At 53.6% G+C, this 17,262-nt stretch overlaps 3 protein-coding genes across 3 annotated transcripts; all 3 read right to left on the reverse strand.

The window, feature by feature from the left end:
- Positions 1–48: 48 nt before the first annotated feature.
- On the reverse strand, positions 49–1,979 carry TRIREDRAFT_119710 (uncharacterized protein; the record flags this gene model as incomplete). Its single annotated transcript, XM_006961599.1, has 3 exons — positions 49–452; positions 517–1,200; positions 1,262–1,979. 3 exons carry the CDS (start codon positions 1,977–1,979, stop codon positions 49–51), a joined length of 1,806 nt encoding a protein of 601 aa, XP_006961661.1.
- Positions 1,980–7,862: 5,883 nt separating this feature from the next.
- TRIREDRAFT_73918 (uncharacterized protein) lies at positions 7,863–9,853 on the reverse strand (the record flags this gene model as incomplete). Its single annotated transcript, XM_006961600.1, has 4 exons — positions 9,648–9,853; positions 8,169–9,506; positions 8,027–8,117; positions 7,863–7,990 (listed from the first exon to the last, which is right to left on the reverse strand). The coding sequence occupies exons 1-4, from the start codon at positions 9,846–9,848 to the stop codon at positions 7,863–7,865; spliced, it is 1,758 nt and encodes a 585-aa protein (XP_006961662.1). The 5' UTR covers positions 9,849–9,853.
- Positions 9,854–10,648: 795 nt separating this feature from the next.
- TRIREDRAFT_102735 (COOH terminal WSC domain-containing protein) lies at positions 10,649–12,460 on the reverse strand (the record flags this gene model as incomplete). The annotated part of the gene is made up of 3 exons (XM_006961601.1): positions 10,649–11,123; positions 11,216–11,255; positions 11,341–12,460. 3 exons carry the CDS (start codon positions 12,458–12,460, stop codon positions 10,649–10,651), a joined length of 1,635 nt encoding a protein of 544 aa, XP_006961663.1.
- Between the last annotated feature and the right edge of the window lie 4,802 nt (positions 12,461–17,262).

Here is a 17,262-nt window from a genome sequence, read left to right on the forward strand (position 1 = left end):
ACTTATGAAAGAAGGGGAGTCGTCACAAGGAATCCATGGATCGAGCATTTAGTTTCCCCGGAGCGAGAAACGGCTGAATCGGCTGGCGCGACTGGCGCGACTGGCGCGGCTCTGCTCCCTCTGCAAGGCCCGGCTGTCACGTCTCTCCTGCTCGTGCTTTTCCACTTCCGCAGCGGCCTCATCCTCGGTCACTCGGACGTTCTTGGCCCGTATTCTCGCAAGAACCTCGGCGGCTTCGGCGGCATACTCGCACTTGGCGCGGATCTTGGCGCCGTACTTCCAGAAGAGGAAGGGGAAAGGAACGCAGGCCAGCGCCAAGAAAGCAGGAATGGAACTGGCCCAGTGGATGCCCAGGTCTTTGTACATGTAGCTGGTGAAGAGCGGGAAAGCAGCGCCAAAGAGTGATCGGAGGACGGAGCTGGCGGCCAAAGCCGAGGCGGCAAAGACCACATCTAAGGAGAGAGTTAGCAGTCTCTTCCCACGAAATGAGACGGATCAAGTATGGTTAAAACTTACAGGCATCAACAATGTAGTTCATCAGCGAGAGGAACACCAAGACGATTCCGGATGCAAAGAAGATGGTGCCGATAATGGAGACGATCCAATGGACGCTGGGCCCGTTGGTCCACGCGAACCAGAACAAGCCGATGGGGATGAGGATGGAGCCAAGGATGGCGGGCGGCAGACGGGCTTCCGCAGGGGCGATGCCGTCCGGAGACTTGGCAGCCGCTCTGATGTATCGGTTGTTGTCAAAGACGGATCCGACGGTGGACAGGGTCATGCCAATGGCAATGCCGACGAAGGCCAGGCCGCCAATACCGGGGCTCCAGCCACGGCCCTGCTGGAAGACAATGGGGAAGGCGGCAAAGCACATGTAGAGAGTGCCGTAGATGATGGCCATGTAGAGCGAGATGAGAAGGACGATGGGCTCCTTGATGAGGAGCAGCCAGGGTCGCAGGAGGGAAACACGAAGCTGGCTGCCAATAGTCTTGGGCGGCTGGCCCTCCTCAAGCTTGGAGATGTAGACCTTGCCAGTCTTCTTGCTCAGAGCAGCAGCGCGTTGACGGAGCAAGACCGGAGCATATGTCTCGGGGTAGGCCAGGGAGCTGGCAATCCAGACAACGCCAGTGAAGATGGCGATCAATCCCTCCACCCATCGCCAGCCCTTGGACTCGCCAAGGAAGCCACCTGCAATTGGGCCTGGTTCAAAGTCAGTAAAGCGTGCGTAATTTACTACTATCTTCGGCAGTTAGATTCTTACCGAGAGCAGGGCCCAGGAAAGGAGCCATGGCGAAGATGCTAAAGGCGATGCCTCGCTGTTTGGCCTGGAACAAGTCGGCAATGACACCACCGGCGTTCGTCAGGGGAGAAGATCCAAAGGCGCCAGCGAAGAATCGAAGAATGATGAGAGTGGCCATGTTCTGGCTTCCAGCAGCTCCAGCGCTAAAAGCAGCCAGGGCCATGTAACTGATGAAGAAGGTCTTCTGGCGGCCGTAGAGCTCAGACAGTGGAGCCCAAAGGAGTGGTCCAATGGCGAAGCCCAAGACGAACAGAGACACACCGAGGATAGCAACCTCGGAAGAGATATTGAACTCGCGAATGATCTCACTTACACCGCCTGAGTAGGCTGAACTGGCAAAGGAGACGGAAAGGGTGGCGCTGGCCTGGATGAGAGTAATGGTCCACTTGAATGAGTCCTTGAAGGTCATTGGATTCCATCTGTCTCCGGGAATGAACTCGACCAGATACGGCGACTCGGTGGTGCCCTGTCCGCTGTAGTTATGCTCCAGGACTTGCTGAGTAACTCCGGTCTGGTCAAGGAGAACTCTCCAGTGGCTGATCTTTTCAGAAGGGATTGCCTGTTGCTGAGCCTCGACATCGCGGTCCGGCGTCGTCACAGTGGCGGACGAGGTAGATGCCGATGAAGAGGAAGGTGGGTGAGGCGCTTGCTCTGGTATGGAAGCCTTGTCGTCGGCCATGGTTGCGACAGGGTGTGGTCTGTTCTTCGTAGCGAGGGTCGCTTAAAGACGGCGGAGCAGATGTGCCAACCCAAATCTCTGAATGTGTCGAGGAGAAGCCTGGATCAGAGTCAGAATATGAGAGGGTTTGGAACCGGGGGCATGTGCTTCTATGTATAAATGGGCAAGGTAGGACACTCGTGACAGTGGCATGTACTATGTATGGACATGGACGAGTAATCAGGGACAGGGATGGGGATCATTGAGCTACACACCTCCCTAAAATACAACCTAATCGTGTGGAACTCCGTCAGCGGGTAGCGGTGGATGTCGTCCGAGCCTAGTAGCTGAATCGTCCTGGCAAGTGATTCCACTCCGGCGGATTGACGGTGACAGACGAAGCCCCCTTTGACAATCAAGATAGGCCTAGACCGCCGGTGAGCCTCGGCAGAACGGCAGTGGTGCGAAGCTGTGGAGAGTCGAAAGACGTGTGCAAAGACGGGACAGAAGAGGCGAGTCAGGAGACAAGGCTGGCTGTCGGGATGGCTGACCAGGGAGGGAAAGGGCTCGGGTTCAGAAGTCGAGGTGATCGGTTGTGTAGGTGAGATAATCAGTAAGCGGCTGTTCCTGTGCCTGTCCGAAGCTCGATGCCTGCGCTTGTAGATGAGTAGCAATTTCGAGGATTGGACGTGGATGAGCAAGGTAGAGGAGAACGAGGTATTACAGTAGAGAGTAGGTATATACAGCGTCCGGAGCAGCAGCGCCGAATCAGGAGCAGCCGCTATCCTTATAACAAGAACAGAGAAGGAAGCCTAGAGAAGCAGAGCCGGGGCGTCGACACCAAGCGGACCTGATCTGAAGAGCCAAGCCACCAGAGCTGGGATGGAGGTTTGCCGACAGCTGCATGATCGGATCAGCAACGGACGCTTGGGCGGCCGGAAGTGGAAATAATGGGCAAGGGATTCGGGTTTGAACAGGATTGCGCCCAGGTTGGTGGAGATAACAGCAGCCAGCAGCGGTTATTTGCGAGCAGGACGATGCTAGGACGAGGGCAAAAGGCGCAATAGCATCATTCGAAGGAGGCAGGGAAGAGACGACGAGCAGGGAAGCGGAAGAACAGAAGCGAACTGGAGGTGCGCAGGCCAGTTAGTGCCCCAAGTGGAATAGATGGCATGATGAGCTAGACCATTTGGGGCTGCTCCGGGGATCCCTCGAGGCCCCACTCTGGCTGGTATCTCCATTCTCCGACCGCTAACTCCCCTGCTCTAACGCATTACAGGCACGCTTCAACTGCCCTACGAAGCACCAGCGTGCAAATGTCCGTGGACATGGACAATGTGTGAGAGGGAGTGAAAGGAGGGAGGATTTCGTGGCGCCACGGAGCGTCGATATGCGGGTTCTTTGCTTCGGCCGAATGCAAGTGCAGAGGGAGAGGCTCCCAGTTGAAGCATGACTAATGGGCGGCAATGACGTATTTTGCCGGTACAGTAGAGATACCGACAGGAGTTGGTGTACTCCATGTAGGTACGATGAGAGCTGGTAGATACCTAGGTACTACTAGCATGAAGCAACTCGGAATGATCTCGATCAGATTTCATGAATCGTCTCGGAAGTTCGACATGTTGCATCTGAGGCCATCTTGACCCAGAGGAGCCATAAATCAGCTCAGTGTCAATATGTGTAGGTAGGTAGTACTTCGTACTCGTTATTTCTAGGTTCGCAACAGGCAACGGCCCGCAAGCCACGCCGCCATGTCTTGCTTCGAAACATCTAGAGCAGCATCCTCTCTCAACGCTGCACACCACGTCCATCTTCTTACAGCCAGTCACAACATGCAAAGTCTGTTCCCCCCTAATATTGCTACAGTCCATACCTAGGTAACCATACTAGTACTCTGTAGCACAAAGGAGCAATATCTCCTACTGCTGGCGCTGCCTTTGCGCGCCTAGTATCTCCATACGAGTTATCGTACCCATAGCTGGCTTAGGTACCTGGGTGGGTTATCTGCCCACGGTCGTCGATTATCAATCGGCCTCTGCTTTCATGCGCATCACTGTGCAGCTGCACGCTCGCCCAATGCAACGCTCCAGGAAGATCCTTCACGACTAACTGCGGCCGAATACGCAACAAGTGTAGGCACTGTCCATACGAAGGGCGCATCCTACAGCTTCATGTGTACGACACCCTCTGTCTATCCCGTCCCTCCTTTGCGTGTGTACTTTGTAGTAGTATGTTATGCCTGATTTTCTGTGGCAATCGTGCAACCCAGGTCGCCATCCATCTTGAGGCGCCAAGGAGCAGCTGAGTGAGATCCCGCAATCAACTGGTAATGTATCTCAACAGGATGTATCGCAAAAAAAGAGAGAAAACAAAGAAAGGGAGGGCCGCTCCGACCATGGCTGTTCTTCCAAGTAATACTAGAAGCTGAATCCTCCAGCCCCCATGCCTGCCGTGTTCTCAGACAGAGAGTCGGATGAGGGCATCGTCGTGACAATCTCCCGTAGAGGAGACTCATCAATCCAATGTTTCAGATCATCACCAAACGCCACTGTAACACTGAAAGAGAATCGTGAAAAGAATCCAGCCCTTCGGCCACCGACATGGTACAATTTCCGGGGACCAGTCCCACCAACACGGCGCCGTGTCCGAAGTCCGTTCCATCTGGGTCCTGTTTGAGTTGCCGGGCGTTGGCAATGTCCCGTATTCGGGCGCCGTGTTGGGGATGAAGAAGCATCTAGATACTTGAACACTATCATCCAGATATGCGGCCGCGAGGCTTTGCTACTGGAGGCTATCGCCAATCACATGCGAGCAATCCGCCCGTTCTCGGCGGCTTCCTTCTGAGATACGCATCAGGCGTAGAATGCAAACAGAACGAAGCTCGGATCACGAGAGGGTTTCTAGTATCAGCCTGCGCTGGAGCCCTTTCGTAAAGTGCCCGTGAGCATAGCACCAAACCTTGATTCCATCATGTGCAGCTCGCGATGCTTCTCCAGTGATGACGCCGAGTTGGGGTGTAATCCAGAACTTGGCAATTTGGTCATGTCCATCAGTTCATACGTATTTCTCACACGCCCTCTCCGTAACCCCCTCCGTTGTTTATCGTGAACCAGGTACGTGTGTCGTAATCCTTCGCCCAGGACCAGAATCCCTCACCGTCTACCCCGTCCGTTGACCAGTTTGCGCCCCCCCGTGTTGTACGTACGCGTAAGTACTCGTATTACTCAGGCGACCAACGTTGAGCTCGAGTGAGGCCGTATTCCAGTTGAAACAAGAGACATCCGGTCTGGCAACGGAGTGCAAACAAGAACCCGAGTCTAAGATACCTAAGAGAAAAGAAGACCGGCTCACAAATCAACATTTCCAATCGTCACCATTCTCACAATCAGCGCGGAATTCCGAAGTATTCAGAAATTCATCGATCAAATCAATATCTAAATGAGCCAAGAGCTTCGTCACTCCTGCCTCGGAAACTCCATGGACTTTGTGCAGCCCATCCATCCCACTTTCCTTGTCCGGCCCCGTTTTTTCGCCGCGGCGACTAGGACCCGGCGGGGCACCTTCCCAAACTTTGTTTGGCACGTGGAGATGCTGCCCTGGGATTGAGCAGGACAATTGCGCTTTTGTGGGTCAATTGTCTCTTTTTATTGATTTATTCCATTTTTTTTTTTTTCAATTTCTTGTTTTTTTCTTCTCTCTTTTATCTTCTTTCTTTATCTGGACTTATCGATGGTTCTTTCCCCCCTCCTGCTGTGCAAATACGATACGATGCGCTGGTGTCATCGTTCAACAGCTGACTAATTTTGTCTCTCTCTCTTTTTTTCCTGTTCCTCTTTGTTCTTTTGTTCTTCATTTTTCGGAGTATTTCCGTGGGAGTGGCTTGGCCGGCACATGGCCCGTCCGGGTATCAATCAAGCCTTGCGGACAAAGCAAAGCGTCCATTTTCTGCCGATTCTCTGACCGATGCTGGTGTACCTACCCGTAACGAGCAATCACTCCAAGAGAAAAAGAGTCTTGCTGTCTTAAGGCTGATGCAAGGCTGAAGATGGTATTTTAGACCAGCATCACGCACAGTCGCAATGGTATCCTTGTCGCATCTCCGGAATTAATGAACGATGACGCTACTGTAGGGGGCACCCAACACCAACGCATGTACCGACGCAACGGAAATAGATTTCGCAAGAAAAAAAAGACAACCCTGAATGTCTCCCTCATTCGACCAACAATTAGTCATGCCAGCTTATCGTTGACCAGACGAAAGGGGTGGGAAGGCTCAAGGGTCCAGCGCAAGCAGAAATGCAACGACAGCTCGTGGTCTGACATACACACACACACACACACGCACGCACGCACGCACACCCTCCACTTACACTCGTTGTCATTTCCAGAATCAGCCAGAAATGAGATGCTGTCATTCCAGTCTACTATCTTTGAGTACTACAACTAGTACTAGTAGTAATATTACACTCTGGATTTCTTTGTCTTTAATTCATGCAGAGACGGGTCGGTCCATGAGTCACGTCCGTGCACTTCAATAGACTTGCAGCAAAAAATTCGGCTATCGTTCATGATACTATGATCCGAGAGCGAGCTTGCTGTGCCGAGGCTCACAGATCGGACACATCCGAAGCCTCTTTCCTTCAACAAATTTTCACGTTTCCCAATCTTATTAACTCGATCTTGGCATGATCTGACCATTTGTTAGCGTGTACATAAAAAAACCCACTTTCAGATGCTATACCAAACACACTCTTGGCAAACGCCGGACCGACTTTAAATTTCTCCCTGACACCACCAGTCTCTCGGCTTGTACCGAAAACCCAAAAATGAGCATGTCTTGTTGAGAAACGGGATCTTTTGCCATGTGAAACATGCCGACTTGTCTAGTGAGTCCGACCAGGACAGTGGAACTCCTACTGCCAAGGCGAAGAGAAGGATAGTATTCGTTTCCAGCGACGGAGTTGAGATGCTTCGCGAGCTCTATCGAATGTTGAAAAGAATCCACAGTGGAGTATCCGTACATAGGTACCTAGTACGAGTGCTCTGTGATTAAGCAGGTCACCATGAGTGTGCCGAGGTCATGCCATGTCATGTGTTTGTAACGCCTTTTTTGTTTGTGATGCAGGTTTAGAATATCCTCTTTATAGTCTCAGCAGAAGGCGGAGCATTTGCCTTGTTAGAAACAACAAATGTTGAAGCATCAAACTGCCTTGAAACAGAGGATCATCGGCCGAGGTTCACCAATAAGCCCTGTATGACTGCAAACACAGTTGTGAAGGCTCAGTGTAGCATAGGATTCATGTTTTGTCTGCTTATTTCTCGTTTTCCATCTGAATCCCGATGTGTCTTTCATCGGAACGCCGATTGCTAATGCTGGGTGCATATATACGTGATGACGACTTTGATACCAACATACCTTCTTAGATTTAAAACATCAGTGCTAAATTTCACTTGTCAAACCCTCACTGGTGTTCTTACAGTAAGCTAAGCTGGCGTTGTCTGAGCTTGACTGCAGCAGCAGCGCGATGGAAGTTTTTGGCAGACATCTTGGCTTCACAACGCCCCTCTTCAGTCCCACGACAAGATATCCATCACTCTTCATCAATCTCAAGGCAAACCACGCCGTCTACAAACAGTGCCTTCTCTCATAACTCACTTCCTGAAACACAACACCGGCCAAACATCGTAAACCATAAACACAGAAACACGAGCATGGTTATGGCCAGCACCTACTATATAGCCCGGTTCAAATCTGCAATTAAACAACACCAAAGTAGTCCAACGCCCATCCCCTTTTTTTACCTCGAACAATGGTAGATGTTGGCTTCAGCAGTGCCACAGCAAAGCAAAATGACCAATGGAACATGGTTGGGTATATCTATCACAACGTTTTGCGCCTAATCCCTACGCATCGCTAATGCCTTCCCACTCGTCCTCACCGCCGTCATCACCATCATTCTCGTCATCGATGTCATCCTCATCCTCATCCTCCTCTTCATCATCATCATTCTCTTCCTCGTCTGCCCCATCCCCTTTACCATCCCGCCTCCTCTCCTCATCCGCTCCACGGAGCGCAACAGCTTTCCCCGTGGACTTGAGCACCGGCATCCCAACAACATCCCGCACGATCCGCCCATCGTCGTCACGGAGATACGGTCCCTCACCACTATCCCCGCTGCCATCCAAAGACGCCACCCCTCCTCCTCCCACAGACTCATCATGAGCCCCTGCGTCGACTGAATCCCGCACAAACCCAGCGACGAAGAAGCCCATTACGCCTCTGCCGTCCCCCTTGTACGATCGTATGCAGCCCTCCGCAACCGTCTCGTCGCCCTCTGCGGCTTCCACCAGCCCCCGGACGGGCCAGTCCCTGAGGCCGCTCACCTGGTCCTCCCGTCGCAGGATGCGCCACCCCTTGGCTTTGGCAATGTCTGACGCTAGAGCTCGGATGACGACGCGCTCGTTCTCTTGCGAGTGGATCGAGCACGTCGAATATGTAATCTTCTTTGCTCGCGGGAACCGGAACGCATGTAGCAGGAGTGTCAGCTGAAATGCCGAGAGAGCCTCTAGCCGCGCTTCTAGGTCCTTTTCTGACTTGACTACCGTCTCGTTTCCGTCATCGTCGACCAACACGTTTTGTGCCTGCTCCTCCGCCTCGTCACGCCGCCTCTTCTTCTTGTTTGCATTGGCTTGGTTTGGCTTTGCCTTGCCACCACGGTTGTCCGCCGGCGGATCCGGGAGGTGCAGCTCTGGCATCGAATCGCGGCCAACGATGCCACTTCCCGAACAACTTGGGTCCAGCAGCAGAGCTCCCACGTCCTTGTACTTTTCAGACAAGGGATCAACCTGCAGGAAATCCTGCCCAAACCCAATGCGCGTAATGGGTTTCGAGCCAGCAATGTTGACCATCTTCTCCAGCGTCTTCGCCCTTCTCGAATCCTTCTCGAAAGCGAAAATAGTCTGAGGCGCATCTTCGAATTCCGGTCGATGCTGGTAGAGTATAGCCGCAAGATGCGTAGTCTTGTTTCCCGGCGCAGAACAGGCATCAATGACATCTCCATCCTCTGACCGCGGATCCAGCAAGTACGCCGGGAAACACGACGCCTTGTCCTGCAGGATGATCTTTCCAGACGTGTAAGCCTCCACTTTTGCAAAGTCCATGCCGGGAGAGACGGCCAGCAGGTTCGGCACATGGGGGTCAATGTAGATGTGCCTTCCGCCCTTGGTGACAATGTCCTGGATGCTATCGGCGCGGGTGTGTTTTGCAAAGGTCGTCTCTAGCTGTTCTTCGACGCTGCTCTTCAGGGCGTTGACGCGCACCCATCGCGGGTAGTTGGCCTCTTCGCCCGCAGAGGCCCTTTCGACTTGTTCTCGGAGGGCCTCTATTGTCGGGGCCTTTCTGCGTAGCCTCGCCAGGGTGAATTCTGAGCTGAGACGGCCTTTGTGGCGTTCAACTGATGCTCTCAGTCCATGGCTCTGGGGCAGTGCGATTCCTCCCTTGGCGAGTAATAGATCATGGACCAGTAGCAAAGCTAGCGTAGGAGTGAGCTAAAATAATAAGAAAAGAAAAAAGTAGAAGCAGAAAGTTAGCAAACTTGCGTTCATCACTCAACCCAACGTGGTTCATCTGAGTTCGCATCCTTCATATGCCAAAGGTGATCAAGAAGGAGACAACAGAATGCGTCTTACCTTTCGTTCCAATCTTAGTATATCCGCCTTCTCAATCACCTCCTTCAACACAGGACTCCATTTCGCAGTCTCCAGCACCAGGGCATACAGCTGTCCCGGCGGCGCCTTGCCCTTTTTCTTGCCAAACACTCGCGATTTCAAGCTTCCACCGGTATCTGATGATGACGTCAATATCTCTGCCGCTTCATGATAGAGCGACATGTTCCAAGCTGCAGTCTCTTGGAGTGAAGAGAGGCAGTCAGGGAGGTTCAGAAAAGAGAGGGAAAGAGACGGGGGTAAAGAGGTGTTTTAAAAGGAAAATGATGGGTGCAATAGAGAGAGAAGAGGTGTGAAACTGTAACTGAAAATATGGGATTAGCCGTGGTTCAGCCGTCATCCGGCGGCTCTTAGTAGTCTGCCTGCATTGGGAGTGCCTCTCCCGACGACTTCTAGTCTACCTACTATAGTAGCTCTGTCCTTACTTCAACTTCATCCCACCGAGCACTTCGTGTAAGTGTACAGATTGTGCAGACTGCCGCCGAGTACTAGTGGGTACCTGCAAGCCCAAATTTCTCTGTCCTCAGTCATCGCAAATAATCACCACAAAGGAAAAGCACGCTATCTGTCTTGAAAATTGCTTGTCAACTTTTTGATTTTAGACTCTATAAGACCCAGTCATTCATAGACCTCGATTGATAAATGCTTTCAAAATCCCTCGCGGGAAGGCTCCCTAACTGTCTTGCCAGATAGCGAACCCAAAGAATCATAAAAGTATATGATGCAAAAGAAAAATAAATACACGGAAGAATCGAAGTATATCCAACAAATCGCTCCCAAGAGTCCAGCAGATACCGTAACCCGCTGCTGAACAACCCCCCCAAATACCCTCCGTCCAGAGAAATCCCGCTACCGTAATCCCACAATGAATCTCATGCAACGCTTCAGATACAAATCACTCCGTTAAAAGGGGGCTCGACTCATCCCAAACCGTTTCGTGTACTTCGGTATACAGCTTTGCTTCCTTAGTTGCGCTGGCTGCGGTGGCGGTGGGCGTGCTCGGAGCGACGGGCCTTGCCAGCCTTCATGGCGACGGCGCCAGTCTTGCTGTAGACGCTGATGGCCCAGCTTCCACCGCAAATCTCCTTGCTGTTGCCCTCGCAGGCGACGCTGCACTGGGAGTCAGCGAGCTTGGCGGAGCCAACGAGCTCGTTACCGCAGTAGCACTGGCCACCGTACTCAGTAGCAGCGAGGGAGAAGCCCTTGCTGACGCAGTTGGCAACGCACTTCTCGTTGGTCATGGGGCCAAGGTTGGGCAGGACATCACCGCTGAGAACACGGCCAATGTTGTCCTGGTAGCAGCCGGCGTAGGTGTAGCCACCGACGGTGGAGGCAGCAGCGTTGTTCTTGGTGCCAGAAGGAGAAGCAGCAGCAGCAGTCACGGCGGGGGAGCCAGCAGTCACGGTGACGGTCTCGGTGACGGTGTGGACGTTGGCAGCGCTGCACTGAGCATCATTGCCAGAGCCGCCGACAGCGGGCTGGGAGGTCGCAGGGGGCTTAGACTCGATGGTCTTGGAGCCGGAGTCAGTAACCTTGGTGGTGGGCTGGGCGGCAGCAGGCTTGGTTGGGGAGCTGGAAGCAGGGGCCTTGGCGGGAGAAGAGGCGGGAGAAGAGGCGGCGGCGGCCTTGCTGGTGGAAGGGGAGGCGGCAGGCTTACTGGAAGAGGCAGCGGCGTTGTTGTTGGTGCCGGAAGAGCCAGAGCCGGTGCCCATCTGGGGGGCAGCGCCGAAGCTGAAGCCACTGAGAGGGTTGTTGCCGGGCAGCTTGGTGAGGGTGCCGGTGACCTGCTCGTCAACGAGGGGCTCAATGGTGCAGTCGCCGCTGTTGAGGCCGTAGAAGAGACCGGGGCACTGGTCCATGCCAGCGTCACCGGCGTCGCAGGTGTCAATGATGTGCTGGAGGAGGTCCTCGTCCCAGCCGGCCATGAAGTCGGCGTGGCCGCTGTAGCCAGTCACATCACCGGTGGAGAAGACAAAGGGCTGGGTGCCCTGGTTCTCGGTCCAGCGGCCCTTGTAGGGCTGGGTGTCGTAGTAGACCTCGAAGAAGATGTGAGGAGTGTGAATCCAGCCGGGGGGGCAGTCCTGCTTGCCGTTGCCGGCATCGGTGGGGTAGGCCATGTTCTCCTTGTAGTTGGTGAGGCCGGCGGCCGGGTTGTAGCACGAGGGGAAGTGGATGTCGAGACGGAGAGGAGAGTACATGCCGTCGCAGGTGACGTCGGGGAAGCCAACGCCAGCGCCCTGGTTGTTGGGGTCGACCATGCCGGCCTTTGTGCCGTCGGAGCCGACGGGGTACGAGGGCGGGTTGTAGCTGGATCGCGGGCAGGTGAACTGGACCTGGTTGATGGGGCCCTTGGACGGGTCGAGCTGGTCGCTGCCGGTGGCGGGAGGCGTGCGCTGCATGGAGTTGCCGGCCAGCATCTGCAGGCCCGTGGGGAAGGCCTTGATCTGGTCGTTGGTGGCCTCGAAGAAGTAGTAGACGTTGGTGTAGTAGACGTCGACGTACTCAAAGTTGCCCGTCTTGGGGTCGTGGAAGTAGAGCGTCGGGTACCAGTAGTTGCTGTAGTCGCCCTTGACCAGGGCGGTACTGCAGTTGGACTTGATCAGGTCCTCGCCGGTGGAGGAGAAGCCAAAGTTGCTGCCGCCGAGGACGTTGTGGACGTGGGTGGAGGGCACGCCCGGGTTGACGATGGGGTCGGCACGGGTGGTGACCAGGCCCTTGTTGGTGAAGCGCAGGACAGCAAAGGTTCGGCTGTCCTTGGCGGCGGCAACGCCAGCCATGGCGGCCACGGCCGTGGAGGTGGTGAACTTCATCTTGCGTGGTTGAAGAGAGGAACCGAGATTGTTGATATCCAAGTCAAGTTATGTATGTTGCTTTCGACGAGCTATGCAATGTCGCTGGGACAGGTTGTAAAAGTTGCAGTGGTGATACCGGAGCACCGTTTGAGAAAGAATGAGCGTGTATGTATATGCAAACCACGAGACAGAATGTCGAATGTCTGTCGCGGCGAAGGAATGGAAGATACAAGAGCGAAAGAAACGAATGCCGAGTGTATCGAAAGAGGCGATAAAGGAGAGGAAGTGCCCAGCAACTTTAGAGATGTAGGAAAGAAGCGGCCTGGAGAAGAAGGAGAGGAAGCCAAGCAGAAAGGAAGCCGGCGGCGATGAGGATAATATAGACAAACACAAAGACGAGAAAAAGAGGGACTGGGGGCGAGAGGTGAGAGTGAAGGGGAGGGGGACAAAGAAGGCAAGGCAAGGCAAAGCAAGGCAAAGCAAGGCAAGGCATGGCAAGGTGAGGTGAGGCCATCCTGAGCAGCGTGGGGACGAACATGCAGAGTGGGGCCGAAGCAGTTCCAATGTTCCCTGGGCTGTCTGGGGCCTGGCCAGAAGGGGAGCAGCAGGCAGGGTTCAGGGCCCGAGGCCTGCTGGAAGAGGCTGCAGAGCGCTGTGGCCTAGTGGATGCACGGCACTGCGGCGCTCAAGCTGTGCTCCAACTGCATCCATGATCCATACATGTAGGTATGTTTCAATGCAATGGGTTGGCCCCAAACCGGGCATTCAATACGCTCCCGCCCCAGCTGCCCCTGTCCCTGCCCTGTCCTGTCCTGTCCTGTCCTGTCCTGTTCTCAATGTGCTGCCCCTGGCGCCAGATGCTAGCCCGGCAAGCCACTGCCTGCGCGGCTACAAACAAACAATTCGGTGGAAACATTCAGTGGAAACGGTCTGGCCCAGCAAAGGGGGGGAGAGGGGATGCCTGTTGAGGCGAGAGGCCTGGCAATGAGAAATAGATTAAAAGAAATCACGGCCATATTTCGCATGAGGGGGGGCTGGACGACAAGATGGCGAATAAGCAGAGGGCAGCAGGTGGAGGTACGACCTCGTACCAACAGCAGCTCATGCAGGAGACATCTGATGTGTGAGTAACACTATTCCACAGTACTATTCTGAAGGCAGTTGTCCCGTTTTCCGAGTCCGTACTGTAAACGGGGTTGTGGCCTGAGCCGAATGAATCGTGTGAGCGTGATTGTGAGTGTGGTCTGGATCACCCGCGGATACCTTAGGTAGGTAGACGAGTGCGTGTCTGGGCCGTAAGCACTCGTGCTGCCTCCCTGCTTGACAAGAATTGACGGTGTGGCACAAGAGGATACATACTCAAGTCCCCGAGTCTCGGGAGGGCTGAGACGGGAGGAGGGCACGAGCAGAAAGTCCTACAGCGTCACACCAACAGCAGCCGCATCACCCGGGCAGTCTGTAGGTACTTGTCTTGTAAGTAGGTGAGCAATCAAGAAGAGGTACATATCCGTACATGCCTGTATAATAAGCACAGCGTCGTACGGGCAAAGATGAACAGCCAGTTTGGTTCTAACGCACTACTTGTACAGTAGGTACTTCTGAATCAGGTATCCCCCCTTCTCTCCCCCCCTCGGTGTTCGTCAGCCAACTTCCAACTCCGTCCTCGTCATATTTTCCCTTTTCACTCAAAAAGAACCTAGCCAGCCCCGAGTACAGAGTACCTGCATAGCCCAGTCAGCGCAGCACAGAAATGAAAGTGGCGGATACTACAACATCGTTTGGACGAGTGGAAACCGGGATTCCTGGGCTCCATCCTGGACGCTCCGTCTCATGGACCACTAGTAGTAGGACGCGGCTCTTGCTTTTCTGTACCTGCATAAGGGCCTCGGATGGAACCTGTTTTCCTGCCGTCTGGCTGCCTGATTGGAGTGATTCGAGGACGCACGGCAGCGGTGTGGGGGTTTTAGGGAGAGAAGCGGGAGAGTTGCGTGTTTCAAGCTCTGCAGGTCGTCTGCAAACGAAATCCCGAGGCTGTGAGTGGCGGAGGAACAAATGCCAGTGTTAATACCTGTTCAGGTCGACATCTACCTAAGGTTTACTTGACTCTAGGTATGTAGTAGAGGTAGGTACATGAGTTTACGCGAGTACGAGTACATGTCAAGGCACTGACAGATGGAGACTCGGTCTAACTGCTGGACTTCTCCTCTTTCGGGCTTCGCACTCGGTCAAGGCAGTAGGTACTAGTACTAGTACTAGCATGGACCTGTCAACCGCCGCCAACAAACAGCTCAACCTCACCGTCGGGTGCTGTCAATCTACTCCAGACCAGCTGTGGACACGCCTAATAATACCTGCTTTAAGATTTGACATTTTCAGGTGGTGCGTTGGCCGGCGCTTCGCTCTTTTCTTTTCTTTTCTTTTCTTATCCTTTCTTTTTGTTTCTTGTTCTTTTGTTTCTTGCTTATCTCAGCAATCCCGCCTTCCCCCCTTGTCTTAGACGCCCGCCCACGAACTCGGAACGCGAATCGAAAAAAAGCCAAGCAATGATTTGCTCGGGAATCCTTCTGTTCGGCCACGTTTCCCGCCGTGGCGGCTGGCGCTAATGTGCAGATCTGAAACGCCAGAATCCTGCGTGTTTTTTTTTTCCTTTCCATCTTTTTTTCCTGTTCTGTTTGTTTGCTTGGGCCGGGATCCGAATGCGCCGAGGAAACAACACTTTTGACCTAAAAGATGTCTACCACTACTAGGTAGATAGATGCATTGGATGCATGCATGCACGCACGCACGCACTACAGGGCCAAGAGAGGCGCGCGCTATTGCTTGTGGCATGCCGATGCACTTGATTTGCTATCGCTCTACGTGATGCCGTCACCTGGTGACATCCATTGGCGCTGCGATTGCGGTTGTATGTGTGTGTGTGTGTGTGTGTGTGTGTGTTGATGAAGCAAGACTAATTGCGTGGCTTGCAGAAAAAGGACGGAAAGCTCTGGGCATCAGCCAGCCATGTTGGCCCCCTACCTCACCCTTGCGCCCATCACAAAACTCTCCTCCTCCTCCCCCTTTTTCTGCCCTTTCAATCTTTTCTTTGCGAAACGCCTTTTTCCTGTCTGTACCTACTGTACAGATATGTAATCATAAGCCACATTCACCCTCCACGGCCAAGATGGGCCTCGCTCCTCCACATCTCCATACTAGATCAAACACCTGTCAATGTCATGTCCAAGGTCCCACAGCTTCGAGAATAGTCTGCATGTCACTCCTCCAGCTTCAACTGAACCTGCTGAAATTACGGATCGCCTGGCAGTAAATCGAAGCCCCAGAAAGAACTCAAGAGAAAAAAAAAAAAAAAAAAAGCCCACGGGTCCATCGTCGGTGGTGATAACCGAATCCTTCCCTTCTCTTCCTTCCCCTCTCCCCCCCCTGGTCTAGTACTCGCTTCCCCCAATTCCCTGCCTCGGCCGAAAGCAGTAGGAGGCGGACCAGGGCAGCCAATCGGCAAGGGCGCAGCGGTCATGCAGCGCCTGGTGCCGTTTCAGACAACGGCCCCCGTCATTCATCCCTGTCCCGTCCCACTGCTGCGGGCAGGGGAAAACTTGCCTTGGTGATGCCAGCAGCAAATAGGAGTAAATTGGGGAGAGTGAGGGGGGAAAATGTTGATAAATTAGGTATGTACTGTCAGACTGTTAACCACTACTAGCATTAGGTGACTAATACTAAGGTAGGTACGATAAGTGAGGAGCTCAATCAATAAGTATCAGCAGGAATTGCCCTTTTGGGCTTGGGTGGCACATATACCATAGTAGGTATTACAACCTGCTACACGCCGTCTCTTTCTCCCTTTCACCTCCAAAGTCATGGTATCACTGCCAATAAACCTCGCAAATGCTCACGCCTCAGTGTTTCCGATATACTACTACATAGTATGCGTAGAGTCCCCCCCCCCTTGGGCCACGAGTGCACGTCGTATCCCACCACCACAACGGGGGCATCCTTGATGACAAAGTCGGACTCGGGGCATCTCGCCTTTTACGTATCCATATGGCCCACAGAGTGGCCCGCGTCTATCTTGTATCTACCCAGTACTCACAGATGTCGAGCTGTGCGTACGACTGATGGCGCTTCAGTGCTAATAGTAGGGAGTTTGGCAATGATTGCTTCCAGGATTACTATCCATGGAGATGCCTGCCTGTCCTGCTGCATACTACCTAAGGTACCTTACCTACCTACCTAGGTAGCAGTGGGCTAATAGTACCTTACTGTAGTAGTACTACTACTAGTACTTTCGCGCCAGGCAATGACACCGGATGCACAGCCGAGAGCTCCTGTCCTGGTGCCTGGCCGTAGCCGCGCCCCCTACCAGGTTGGACGAAAATGTCAGGCTCGGGGCGAAAGAAAACGGGGTAAGCCAGGAACATGACAGGACAGGACACGAACGGGACTGAATGTGACGGGTAACGCAGGTCCCCACTGAGACTCGGTCCAGGCCCAAGTACCTAGGTAGTACTACTGGTCGCTGCCGTACCTAGGGGTTGTCATTTGTTGACCCAATATCAAGGTTTGGGGATGAGAGACAGGAGGCGACGCGGGTTGGTCGAGGGACAGCCTTGGTCTGGGCTTGGGCCACTTAAGGTAAGGTACCAGTAGTAGTAATACATATGGATGATGTGATGATAGGGCGACCTTGGTGGGATGGCGATATGCACGTGCAGAAAGGCTCGAGATTATGGGGGGAGGGGAGGCGGTTAAGCATACATGTATCATTGATGGCTTGAGCATAGCGGCAACTG

This window comes from Trichoderma reesei, assembly GCF_000167675.1.
Source record: "Trichoderma reesei QM6a unplaced genomic scaffold TRIREscaffold_1, whole genome shotgun sequence".
Lineage (NCBI taxonomy): Eukaryota > Fungi > Ascomycota > Sordariomycetes > Hypocreales > Hypocreaceae > Trichoderma > Trichoderma reesei.